General features: G+C 39.2%; 2 protein-coding genes across 4 annotated transcripts in view; both read right to left on the bottom strand.

Annotated features, from left to right (window-relative positions):
* Positions 1-3970, bottom strand: part of diras1b (DIRAS family, GTP-binding RAS-like 1b) — a 20388-nt gene extending 16418 nt beyond the window's left edge. Inside the window, exons 1-2 of one of the 2 annotated variants that reach the window (XM_087169743.1) lie at positions 2098-3970; positions 1794-1859 (exon numbers count right to left, since the gene is read on the bottom strand). The gene's annotated coding sequence lies outside the window, so the exon portion shown is untranslated. Of the gene's footprint in view, positions 1-413; positions 718-1793; positions 1860-2097 lie in introns of those variants that run through there. The other variant, XM_023430794.2, reaches the window with a different exon arrangement.
* A 131-nt stretch (positions 3971-4101) lies between these two features.
* LOC111673126 (receptor expression-enhancing protein 5) lies at positions 4102-13696 on the bottom strand. 2 transcript variants are annotated; one of them, XM_087169742.1, is made up of 6 exons: positions 13583-13696; positions 13363-13497; positions 8980-9073; positions 6490-6628; positions 5016-5206; positions 4102-4825 (listed from the first exon to the last, which is right to left on the bottom strand). In XM_087169742.1, the coding sequence occupies exons 2-6, from the start codon at positions 13475-13477 to the stop codon at positions 4819-4821; spliced, it is 546 nt and encodes a 181-aa protein (XP_087025868.1). In that variant the 5' UTR covers positions 13478-13497; positions 13583-13696; the 3' UTR covers positions 4102-4818. The 2 variants fall into 2 exon arrangements, with proteins under 2 accessions (XP_087025868.1, XP_023286564.1); XM_023430796.2 differs by having other exon boundaries at positions 5038-5206.

The raw sequence follows: 13696 nt of genomic DNA, 5'->3' as shown, positions 1-13696 counted from the left end.
CTCCACCTCCCTTTACTCCTCAAAGCAATATGATAATCCCGACACCCTCATATCTCTGCTCTGCTCTGCCCTCTCTCTCTCTCCCCTGCTGACTGCCAATATGGCTGTGCGGGCATAGGCTACATACATACATACATACATACATACATACATACATACATACATACATACATACAATTCACACCATCCGAGGTTATCAAACAACCAACGCGAGGCATGATAAGAGCGGGCGTGGATGCATTTTAAAACCAACACTAACAAAATAAATGAGACTCGTCATCCCGTGTTGGCCGTGAGCAGCAGGAATCGTGTGCGCACACAACAGCCAGCCAGGCAAAAGGACCGCGGCTACGCCACCGAATACCAACATCTAACCTCCATGTAAGATGTGGGGCCGAGCAGCATCTCCATACCTGGTCGTGAAGAATAGCTCCGCTTCAGGCTCGTCCTTGGTTTAGACGGATGAAAGACAAACGCCGAAAGCGTCCTAAAGCATTTTACGCGGTTCATGTAGAGCTCATGTCGTCCGATTTCTAACACCACCACAGCAGACTCTCTCTCTCTCGCTCTCTCTCTCGCTCTCTCTTTCTCTCTCTCTCTATCTCCTCTCTCTTTCTCACAGATAGGACGTGGGAGGTGCTATGCCCTCTCTCCCTTTTCTCTCCACACTTGATTTTCTTTCAGTTCATACACTTCCTAGTGGTTGGATGCCAGCAAAATAAGCCATTAAAAAAAAAAAAAGGCTTCCCCTAATGGAAAAAAAAAAAAATGCCCTGGATGGATGCAACTGTGGGAATGTCACCACAGGATCATACCAAAGCTCAAAAATGACAAAAAAAATTAGATGAATGAGAAACTGCAAAGGTCAACTACAATACTTAATGCAGAGCCACAATCTGATCATATATAACAAAGCATGTTTAAGAAATCTGGAAGTCAAAACATCGACGGTCCCTGAGCAACAAATCATATTAAAGTAGCCCCCAATTGATGAAATTACATTCACGGTCAAAAATGTAACCTAAGCAGAGCCCCATTTCATTTCCAAATCATTCTGTCGATGTTTCAGCCACAGCCAAGTATATTGTAACTCCCAGATATCTCCAGGGCCAGGGCAGATATATGCCAGCTCCACTTTGGCCCGAGAGCAGCAGAAATGAAAAGACAACTAAAATTGGTGAAATCGTGAGTGAAGTTTGGTGAGAATAAACAAGTCTGAATAGTTGGATTCATCGGATCAGATTAGGCTTTTTGCAGACAGGGATACATGAGAATGGAAATACTCCGGTTGAATGGTTTGTTTTATTAATAAGGTCATATGTGAAGTTTTCTTGGTGAGCTATTAATTAACAATGAAAAAAATCAAATCCCTGATTGTCAAATCCAGGATCAGCACCACGGACAGCGACCTCATTGTGTTTCAGCACCATGGACAGAGCAATGAATACCTGAATGCAGTGTTGTATACAGGATGTAGCCTACAGTACAGGCTACATACTACAGTACATACACAGCACACAGCAAAACAGCATGCAATCGATGGTAAAAGAGAAAAAGATGACACACAGTGTACGGGCTGGGAAACAGGAAGTATACCAGTGCAGTAGCTATAAAGACGCCCAAATGAATTCTCAACCCACGTCAGTTGAGATGAGTGAATTTCATTAATTTCGGTTAATAACACAAATAAACGTGAAAAAGCCCATCCCTGGTGCTACCAAAGGCCTACGGCCGAGGCAGACCAGGCCTTGTTTTGAGCTGTGTTAGTACGTGACGGTCTCTGTATGACTCACCAACTCTCCATCCAGTCAGGCATGGGTTTGTCCCCCTCTGTCGGCGAGCCGGGGGAACTGCAGGGCCTGCAGAGGGACAGTGGCGGTTCAGACAAGCAGACAGGGTGATTACAAGAAGCATTGATTGTTTTAGTCCAGGGGATAATGAGCAGAAGAGCGGTGGGGGAGGTGGGGGGATGTTAATGCAGGGTTAGGGAGGAGAAAATAGTCTGCTTGGACAGACGAAGGGAGGGATCCAGAGATTCAATTCAAGTGTCATTATTCACAACAAGACTTAAAATAAGCTCTGAGGCTGTAAACCTACCTTTATTTTCACAGTGATGTCTTCTTACCCTTTTAGGAGATTAGCATTTGTTTATCCTTGTGTAATCCACACCAGCATACAACAACAACAACATCAACAACAACATCAACAACAACAACAACAACAACTTAAGTTTCCTCATATCACTATTCAGGTATAAGAATGAACTTTAAAATCTCAAATCTCAATTTTTCAAGACAATGTATGAAAGTCCTGAAAGTGTTTGGGAAACATAGCTAAGAGTTTATCTTTGCTGCTGTGCTAGCATCACAACAATGTTAGATTATCTTATAAGCATGCTAAAATTTTCCAATAAACACCAACAGTGTTTTTGCTGTGTTCACCAAAGTAAATTTAAGACTTTTTAAAGGACCTTTTAAATACTAAACCACTTTTCACAAACAGGTCAAAGAATGAGATTGTAGCCAATCACATATAACAAACACTAAATTAAATGTTAATATTATGCTAAACCCAAGAAAATATATTCAACTTAAATGGAATTCAAAACCTTTCACTAACTTCTAACTTCACTTCAGCTTTTTTTTTTTTGCCCCACTGCTTTTTAAGATTATCCAAGACTTGCAGATTAACTGAATAGACAGAAAATACAGCTGAGGCAGGAATTCAGGAAGTCATTAGTTTGCAGGTTATAAACCAAATTATTTGAAAATAGTTATTAGTTATTTGACTATATCATGGCACATGTTGAAAAGTTTTTGCAATTCTTCCTGAAGGGGGAACTTGAACGTGTGTGCCAAATTTTCTTAAAATTCTTTCAGTAGTTGAGACATTTCAGACAAAAACCACAAGGGCCAAGCTTATGGATGATGCTAAAGGAAAAGTCAGAAAATCACCAAAACTGTTAAGGTTCATGCTCTGGGAACCATGGATGTCATTTCTAGAGTCACACCTCTATAGTGTGCCTAAGCAGCATGTAATAAGAAAATGCTAGCGGAAAAATGTTTGTGTATGCATAAAACTCCTTTCAAGTCTTTTTCTCTTTGTCTGTTCTCTTCAGCTCTTCTTCTAAGTCATTACAGGGCCCACACTCCATACAAAGCCTTGGATGAAACCACACAGCAACACGATGCAATTATTGGTTTCTGTGTCCCATTTCTGTTCAATCAATAACACGTCGGCTACCGGTGGCTCGGAGGATACATAACAAACACCCAGCAGACACATCTTCATAGCAGCCATTTCCAGATGGGTGCCTTCCTCTCCCTGTGGTGGTGTGTGGCCGTCGCACGAGCTCCGTCCACCATTTCCCATGCATTACATCCAGTGCACAAACACAAAGGGCCTCCCATTCAAAGCCCCTCAAGCGTGAATACAGAGCCAAACACAAATTAAAGCGTGGGTGGTTAGGCTGCCTGAAAGCCCATAAATGTACTTTAGGGTGACAGGTTAAAAGATCAAGAGGATATGTAGGATGGGAGAGAAAGTGTGCATAGCACTAGAATTTTCCCTTAAACAAATAACAACAAAATAAAACATTTCCTGCTATACCAAATTTGAAATACTAAAAAGTTTTCCACCAAATCTGTGAAATGGGTAGCAAAAATGTTTTAATTTCTACTGTAATTTCATACTAAAAACATCTGTTTAGATGTTTAATAAAAAATATAAGTAATATAAGTAAATTTCAAAGAGGGTTGGTGAAACATTTAATATTTCCCAAGACGGAGCAAGACATCTGGATACCGTTTACAATTACTGCAGATAAAGTTCATTATATTAAGGAAAATGTTGTGCTACAAAATGAGCTAGAACTGAACCTGCAGAGGTTATGGAACTAGAAATACAATTTCCCTGACTCGCCCCGCTATAAAAAAAAGAAAAGAAAAAAACAATTATAGAAATCACTGGTGTGTGAACATTGTAATTTGGACCAAATAAAATCCCATTTCCCAATTTGTGAGGAATGACACTGCTTGGAGAGAGGGCCCCAGAAGGAACAGAAATATATCTCAAAGTATAAAGTCAGACACAGAGACACTATTTTCATTTCACCAGGATCCCAGTTTTACTGTATCATCGTTATGAGAAGATAAATTAAGACATATCAAAAGACAGAAGTCATCCAGTTAAACAGAGTGAGAACCTTCCCAATAGCTCAAACAGACTTTAAATTCTGCTTGGCACATGCGAGAATAAGGCTTATAAGAGCAATGCAGACATTACTGACATGTAAAAACTTCCAGTTTTAATTAACAATGTTAACGAAAATGCTATTTATGGACACATTTAAGGCAACCTACTTTTATACTTGTATCAGCCTCAGTTTTCTGTCACAAATGGCTCAATTAGACAACACTGACATTGTTGCTGAAACCTGCAGTTACACAATCACAATTTTTCCTATTAACGTATTTCTTTTCATTATTTTGTCACACTACAACAAAGAAAATAAGATCTCATAAAAAGGTCACAGTTTCATCGATTGTCTTAGCAGTACCGCTGGCAGTAAAGTAATAAACGAGTTGTGATTTTATTTCAGGAGTGTGAAGCTTCAGTTTACCATATGATTGTGGCGGGGTCGATCATCATTCGTCATGGAAGGAGGAGGGGTGGGGGGGACGACACACAAACCAAAAGCAAAATGGCAAACACACATACACTCTCTCAATCACTTTTTCAAGTACCCAAACACACATACATGCACACACGAAGCCTTCCCGTGTTTCTCACTGGTTCTTTTCATGGTTGAGGACCTGGTTAACAGCTGATGGAAACAACAGAGAAAGAAAAATAATATATTTTGCGTAAACATAAAAAAGGTCCAAATTTACAACTGATTACCGTATTTGGGGAGATATTTTTAGAGTGTGAAACTGTGAGGTGATGCATGCGTTTGTCAGCTGCGTGAATACACAGCTGCAGTAGATGCAGTATATGAATGTAGCTGTACTTGCATGACTACTGTGGGTATCTCACCCTCCTTTGTGACGGTCTCAGTTATGATCTTAGCCTTGGCAGTCAGATCGCTGACAACATTGTCCATGGCAGCCTGGTGTTTCAAGAAAAATGGCCGGATCACACGCTTGTACAAGATCTCAGAACCGTTCCACGTCACCGGAGCCATGCACCAGACCAGGAACAAACACTGAGGAAAGAGCAGAGGGCAGATCTAAGATATTAGGCTGCTGTAACTTCCTGAGGGGCCCGTAATATGGGTTTTAAGAAACAGTTATCATTTATATCAGATTCTTTGACATATATAGGCTGACTGATTAATCAATTAATAATAAAATAATATCTGTTAATGGATAACGACAATAACTGATAGTTGCAGCTGTTAAATGCACAACTTTGTGCATTCAAGAAGAGATGTGTTCTATCTTAAATGTGTGCTGTTGTATTGTTGCTGTGCTAAACAACAGGCCTATGTTTATTTACCATCATTCACTGCACAGAATGAGGCATGGTTTATTAATCCCATTTCTCCCAGGATTAAGTTTATTCATTGTAATCAAACTGTTTTAATGAAGCTGAGAAATGATCACGGCAATTAGGCTGAAACAACTGAATAGTGAGGTGACTCAATGGCTGAAGCAGGACTTTGTGATGACAGGGGTCCTTTTGTCTCAAAGTAATTTACAACTTGTCAGAAGCGACATGAAATGGAAAGACACTCTTTTACTCTAAATGATGGGGACTAATGTATTAATATAAATCAATCTTTGTATATGGTTTTGCATTTACTATACAGTAACAACATATTTTACAATCAATATACTGTGTGGGTTTTACAACATACATTTTAGAAAATGATACAATATGTTCACAGCTGGACGTCAGTTATATTTGGAGTGATACTGCAACATTACACTTCACAAAGAGGGAAAAGCTTTAAGATTATTTGTTTGTTTTCCCATTATATTTCAGGGGCTGTTGCACTACCATTTTTAATTCATTGTTATGTGTGGAAGCTGTGAGCAGGTCTTCTATTTACTTAGTACAATGCATTGTGGCACAACAGTGTCCATCAAAAGTTCACTCAAAAATCAAGTATTCTTTTTATTTTACTTAATTTTGTCACCTTTCCACTGTGTAATAATACCCTGGTAAAAAAAGAAGAAAAAAAAAGAAATTGTGTAGTATGGGGCAAAATAAAAAAGATTTATGAAAGTTTTCCTTATTTTGACATTACACAAATTGTCCACATGAGTGTGCTGTTGGTGAGTTATGACGTAGAGAGGCCCATAGACGTCAACCCTCATGTGATTCACCACAGTACGACTGTCTGTGGTTTCACAGCGAAAGCAGACTTAGGTCAGTTGACAACTTCATACAGAGGCGCTAAAGAGTGACAACAGTAAAACGGAAAGCAAAAAAAATAAAAAGGTACCAAATGTCACCCATACAAAAATAAAAAGGTCAGCCTACCTTGCCAGCATAGTAAAAGGGAAACCAGAAGAGGAAGATGTCAGAGAAGCTTTCAATGATGCTGAAGAGTCCATAAACAACCCAGTAAGTCAGCCACTGTGTGTCATCCTCCTTATTGGTGCTCTCAATGGCCTTAATGCTGAATGGACAGGAGGACAGGTTTGATTCAGGAGACTGATGAGGTCACAACGTGAAGAGTATATAAAGAGATTAAAACTCACTGCATTTAAAAAGGTACACTGTGGAATTTTTGACTTTTTAACTAGCTGTACTGTAGGGCATGCACTTGAGGACATGAGATGTCATGATGCAAACTTCTGCAGAGAATCATGATGCTTATCAAAAGCCTGTAGCAGTAGTGTGTTTGATAGGCAACAATGAGCACATAAATGTGGAGGAAAAAAGACAAAAGGAGAATACAGTTTCCCCCAAATAATAATAATAAAAAAAGATTTCCATGTTTTTTATGAAGTTGGAAATGTACTGAGTTTTTGTTGGGCCTGAGGGATACACACAATGTGATTTGGTGAGTGATGCTGAATGTTTAAAAACCTGATGTTTACAGTAAAAACTCCACAGGGCACCTTTAAGCAGCACTTAGGTTAAGATTTTCAATTGTGTCTCATATGCCCATTTGTTTACTGAGTTATAGGCCAGTGTAATCATTCCTTCTCTCCATAGTGGTCGTAATGGGATCCCTTCCTCACACAAGTCTAATGCAAGTAATAAAATCAACACCCTTAGGATACATCCATTAATACATTTTTGTTTTAAAACAACAATAAATGACCATTCACAAACACTGGGCATGCTTGAGCCAGTGTCAACAGCAGGCAGATTGTCTACTCTGCAGTTGATTAGTTAAACAAAATACTACGAACAAGGAACAGCAAAGGCAGTTGTATGTTAAAAAACAGAATTTAACTCCACAATAGCTGCTAGCGAAGACAACAAGGTCAGTAACGCTTGTAATTCGTTATTCATGTTGCTTTTAATCAAATCAGGGAGCGACTGTGGGTGTCTCTGTCATCGTTTCCAAACTTCTCCGTTTTTGCCCATCCAGACTGCTATGCAACCCTGGAGTTTTCAAACTAAAATGGGTCCAGCAGAGTTTCCAAAAGTCTCACTTTTAGGCATTTGAAAACTCAGGAGTAGTGTGGATGGCAGATGTAAACATTGCAAAAGAGATGCGTTTTTTAAACTATAACATAGTTGTATGGATGTAGCCTTAGTAATCACAGTCAGCCAAATAAAGGGAGCTTTTTTAAACAAATTTCTCACTTTTTGCCATTTTTCAGGGTTTTCCTTGATGAACAGCAGTGGAGGGATAGTAACACAGAGCAAACTTTGTTCTAAACAGACTTGAGACTAGACTAAACTAGTCTAGACTGGTCTAAACTAGAAAGGAGAGCAGGAATGATTAAAATGTTTTTTTTTTTTTTTTTAAATCTATCCTTTAAAACAGTTGTTTTATTTATTCTATTTGAATGTAACAACAACAACAACAACAACAACAACAGAACGAAAATATAGTTGGAAAAAAACAGTCAATGACAGTACACATTTTGACCTGCCTTAGCAGGAACAGCACAGCTGCAGTCAATAACCTTTAATAATTAATAATGGCTGCATGTGTGTCAGTTCTAAAACTCTAGTATTGTGTATACAGGCTGGCTGGACAGAGACATTATTGTTATTGTTGAGATACACCTGTGCCTTTCCTGCAACAAGTCAAAATGTTGACTGCACTGGATTATGTATTAGAATAAAATAAGTGTTCATAAAGTAAAGAAATAAAAACTAAAAAAAAAAAAAGACTTAAAGTGGCAATCTCAAACATTTCAGCCCTGGTTGGTTTGGTGACACCTGTAGTTTCTGGTGGTAACAGCAAATGTGGTCCTGGGGGGCAGCAAGACAAACTATTGTCAGGCAATAATCGGCCTTTTTCCATCATTCTGTGAACAATAGAGATCTGCACACAGCATGAGTCTGAACAGCAGGGCACAGTGAAAGGAGCTGCCTACCTGGCTGAGAGATTGGAGGTGTGCAGCCTGTCAACGGCACGCCTGTCACACATTTTTAATGAATGATAGCAGGAATTGCTAAGCTCACTGATAAAACATTTCATTTCCTGCGACTACCTCATAATAAGAGTCTACTTGTGTTTTGCCAGTCAAATGCTTTTAATATGAAGCCGGGCAGTTGGAAATGTTCTCTTTGCATTAGCAGCAACTTAATACAGCTTTTTCTGGGATTTGGGGTTTGTTATACTGCAAATATATAAACATGTCACTACTTTCATCAGTGGGCCATAGGTTCAGTAACCATTGTGCTGCCTCAGTGTATAGTCAGTAAATAGATAGTGACTTAACATTCATTTATTAAGATTGCCACTTTAAGTTTATTACAATTTATACATTTAAATGCATTGATTCTGTACATATTGTACTGTTTTACTATCTATTGACACAAGCTTAACTTCATACATACGAGAAATAAGCTGGATAGATGAAGCCAATCAGGTTGCAGAGCAGTGAGGCTCCATATCCAAACAGAAGATAGAGGCTGAGAAAACTCAGGACACCTGCAGCGGGAGAAATATGAGAAGTAGCAGTGAAGTTAGGGCAGGAGGCGGGACAGGAAGCGGAGGGTGAGGCTATCCTGTTACTTGACAAACACATCTAATGTCAAGCGACATTAACTTGCTGTCAGCAGACTGTGTCTGATAGCAGGATGTAAGGACAGCACAGCAACAGGATTAGGAGGAGCACTGAGCACAAGTCAAACACTGATATTCAAATCCTAAAGTGGAGCTGATTTAAATATACCTCAAAGCTCACAGTCATGTGACTTATACATCTCGTGTATGTGAAAGATTCCACAAATGCCATCGGTTTTCAATAACAAAATGTGTTTTTCTATTATAGTGTATGTGTAATATGCAAAGCAATCCCAACACATGCTGACATAGCAGGTTTGTACATAACTTGACTGTGGAGCAGAAGTGGGACCCAAGTGTAAACCTGTACAATCTACTCAATTTCAATACAGCAGCTCTGCCATAACATCTATCTTTATGAAGTTTATAATGTTCAGTTTTTGTTGACATTGTTGCAAATGTGTTCATTCAATTATATGTCTATTACTCAGGTCGTTCTTAAAGGAGTTGTTGTATTGAGGTTATTTTCTGTCCTCACTATATGTACACAAGTGGGGCAGAATATTAGAAACAGGAGTGCCTAATAAAGCGGTCAATAAGTGTATATACTTTTGCTGTGCTTGAGGAAAGTTTCATTTAGAGCTGAAAATGTCTATTAATTGATGAAATCATCAACAGCAAATTAATCTGCAGCTATTTTTTAATAATCAATTAATAGTTTCTGTAATTTTTCAAAGCAAAAGTATAATGTACAGTGCAAATTATAAGGTACATCTATACAATCTAATGCAGTCCAATACAACTATTCTGCCATAAACCCCATCACATTAGTGTTAATTCAATAATGTTTCAGCTGATATAATGGACGGGATATTCAGAGGTGTTTCTATTATTCGCCCCCCCCCCCAAGTATGTCGTCGGAGGGCAGAAATAATATTATATAAACTAACAATGTAGTCAGGTATAACACCACATCCAACTATGACCCAAGCAAAAAACAAATAAATATATATATATACATTTCTGATAATGCCACCAAAAACTGAACATTACAGACTTTATAAAAAAGGTAGACATTATAGCTGAGCTGTTTTTTGGCTGCATTGCTTACTTTAATCCCTCAGAGGCTTAAACAGCCTGCTGGTTAGCTGGCAGCAAGAAACTGACTTCGTAATAAATACACTGCAGTCTGACCAGCCATTTTAGCTTGTCCATTTCTTTTTAAGTGACAGTGCATGGTTCCTCTTAATGTTGAAGGATATTTTACATTTCTTCAAAACACTTTTAGGCTTGTAAAACAATTTCAAATCCAAGATCTTTTGCAGAGCTTTTGTGTCTGTGGGAACTTGTTTTAATGCAAACCCGGAAACAGGTATAGGGTAATACAGGACAAGAGGAATGACCGTATCACCCTAAAGCAGCTGTAGATGCAGTATAATGCCATATATCATTCAAATGAATGCAAAACTCAACTTTTGATATAAAATTCAACTGCAACAAACACAATGAATTCATGCAGGTATCCAAAGCACTAAAAGCCTTTCATACCGTTTCAACTATTTCCTGCTGCCTGCTCTTTACATCTCATTTGTTTGTCCCAGCTCATATACAAATATCCATGCAGTTCCCAGTCTGTCCAGCTCTCTTTCATGAAGGAAACTGGAAGAACTGGTTGAAACAGAAGACCCAGCAACACAACAACAAATCATAAACCAATGCTTTTCATTAGTCAGTGATAATTAATAAAAAACCGACTCCTTTTACTGTCCAACATCTTCAAATCTGCATGCCATCTGGCGCCATGCTGTGACTAAGCAACTCCTGCACTGCTCTAAGAAAATAAACAATGAATGCATCCACGTGACATTGTAGATTTTACAGCCTTAAATGAAAACACATGTCTTTCTTGTGGAAAAACTGAAAATAAGGACAGACGCCATTACGCAGTTGTGTAATCCTGTAATGCACTGTATGACTCAAACTATTCATTATAGAGTTGCACGACTTGTAATTTAGCTACGAATCCAGTTCCTCTTATCATCACAAAAACCTACTGTTGAGAGACCAGAGGGAGAAGGGTTTTACATACATGAAGTTAACAAACAACAGCCACTCACTCCGTGAGTTTGGCTGCATGCACAGCAGAGATGAGACCTCTCTACTCCAGTCAGCACATAAGTCTCAAGTGTCACAAGAGTCAGAATGAACTTGAGACGTTTCTCAGCTAAACAGAGGACAGTCACACAACTTTGTAACTGTGCTCAACTAACATGCCTGGATCAAGGTAAAGTACAAGATGATGTTGTGAGCCAGCGGGAAGGAATTTCTTGTATGCAGCCCATTATCAGTGTACAGGTTTGTAACAAGCCTGCAATGTGGTCAAAGTATCAAATGAGGGGCTGGTGCCTCACTCACAAGCTAAGAAGTCAGTTCTGCAAGCATGACAGGCCATGGTATAATTTGCTCTGTCCTGGTCTACCTTCTGCTAACTGCAGGGTAGGGATGAGTCAAGTGGTATTTGCATACAATCCACAGTATTTGTTTTGTGAGCCAGTTTGGTGGTGTGTGTGGGACAAAAAAAAAACTGAAGTATTTAAATGCAGATCTGACTGAGCTTCAACTGACACCAACTGAATCGGTTAAATTGGCATTTTGTGATCATATGATCATTTAAGCCAATGGTGTCTCAGACCCAAGGCTTCTTCTTTTTCTCAACTACAATGCTGATTAGAGCCAGGCCTACAAATGGGTAGGAGCTATATATCAGCCTTAGTTTGCTTATCAAAGATACATCAGTATTATAGAAAATGTCAGCTGGTAAGAACCTAGAAACCGCAGTTCAGAGATGCCAGAGATGTGTTTGTGGTAGTTTACAATACAGCTGCAACTCACAGTTGTTTTCATTATTGAGAAGCTGGGACCAGAAAACCATAGCCATTTTTGCTTAAAAGATACTCAAATTACTTATCTGTGATTAAAATTGTTGCAAGGTAATTTTCTGTCTATCAACTTATAGATTAAGCCACTTATTATCTAAACTCTAGTTTAGAAAGTGTCTCCATAACATAGTTTGTCTACCAGAGAGAAGTTACAAATTCATTTTTCAGCTGTTCAGTGTCCTGCTTAGTACATAGCTTTGGGACCAGTTCTTAAAAAGCCAAATTTAAACAGGCTCTTACCAAAAACCTTTAGTCTTTCTTATGTTTAAAAATGAGCATCTGCCTCCAAAAATCAACACCTATCATGATGAGATTATTTCTATCAAGTGCTATATTTGATGTTGTAAACTCTATCTGAAAATAGCAAAGCATCTTCAGGGTTTATTTGCAATCATGCTTGTGCTCCAAATCTGATACAGTGCAGCTAAATACAGGCAAAACATTTCACATAAAGCATCCAACACCCGTGGACATTTGCATCCTCTGTGACCTTGAAATTGTTTGTTTAAATGCAATACTTGTGTTCGGCTGTCAACTTTGATCAATTCTGAGTAAAGACAGCAGCTTTGAATGCGGGTCACCCTGGCTAACATGTTTCCTGTAGCTGAGTGGCATTGTAGATGAAATGTTGCCTGCATAGCCTGAGGTGTTTGGTCTTTATTGACTGTGCAAACTGAATACAGAGCAGTGTCAAAACACAACTCCAAAAACCTAATTGATAGAGTAGCCTGTCGTTGAATAACCAGTCATCCTAGAGTCCCCTCCCATCTCTGCCACCCCACTGGATATTTCAGGACGTGATAAAAATACCCCTGGGAGGTGTGGTGGTGTAAGTGGTGGGGTCCACGGGATACTGGAGGCAGTTCATTCAGCAGCAATATTTTGAAATAGGTTTGTGTAAGGCGCATTATAAACCACCTCTAATCTTGTAATGTAGCATAAAGGTCTGAGCTGGATGCACTTTGATATTGGAGAAGGGTAATAAAGTGAGCCAGCAGAGAGTGGCACAGGATATGAAACCACAATGAAAAGTCAAGTACTCATGCAACAGTGTGCCCACAACCGCCTGCCATTGCAGAATGAATGGCAACTTTTGTCAGTTAAACATACCAGCGTTAGCTTTGTGGCTTGTTTGCTACACACGAAGAATGTGGTACGTTTTTCTATGAGACGTTAACGCCTGAGCTAGTTCGTAATTCTCTCCAGCAGGTTAAAGTGCATTCGAGCATTTAAGAAGGTTTATCCAAATCTTTTCTTTCTTTTTCTTTAACATACCCAAGGTGATATACTCCCTCTTCACTCCCGTTTTTTGTTCCAGCGTCGCCAACTGATCTGTCACAAAGTTCTTCTCATGGAGCAGAGTCACAAAGCGTCCCTTCAACTGACTCATTTTCGGGCTTTTCCTTGAGCCTGTGGTCGACACACACACAAAGCAAATGTTACACGTGTCGACGCTTGAGGTATTTATGATAAAACAAAACGGTATTTTACTGACCTTGGATTAATAGTTTGCCCGAAAACTTGCAGCTGGCTGACTGATTGTTTAGTTGGCTGCTGACTCCGCCGCTGAGTTGCGGTAACAGACAGACTGTGGGGGGAGGAGTTTGAA

This window comes from Seriola lalandi, unplaced genomic scaffold (genome assembly GCF_002814215.2).
Source record: "Seriola lalandi dorsalis isolate HSWRI2012SDOR001 ecotype SW California unplaced genomic scaffold, Sedor1 jcf7180002054911, whole genome shotgun sequence".
NCBI lineage: Eukaryota > Metazoa > Chordata > Actinopteri > Carangiformes > Carangidae > Seriola > Seriola lalandi.
Note: the sequence above shows the minus strand (reverse complement) of the source record. Positions and strands in the feature narration are given on the sequence as shown.

What these genes read in the sequence shown, in the direction of transcription:
- LOC111673126 (XM_023430796.2), bottom strand. Translation starts at nt 13,477, where the DNA reads ATGAGTCAGTTGAAGGGACGCTTTGTGACTCTGCTCCATGAGAAGAAC. An exon ending in GAGGGAGTATATCACCTTGG is followed by an intron (nt 9,074 to 13,362) that starts GTATGTTAAAGA and finishes CTCCCGCTGCAG; the next exon opens with GTGTCCTGAGTTTTCTCAGC. An exon ending in ATCTATCCAGCTTATTTCTC is followed by an intron (nt 6,629 to 8,979) that starts GTATGTATGAAG and finishes CTGTCCATTCAG; the next exon opens with CATTAAGGCCATTGAGAGCA.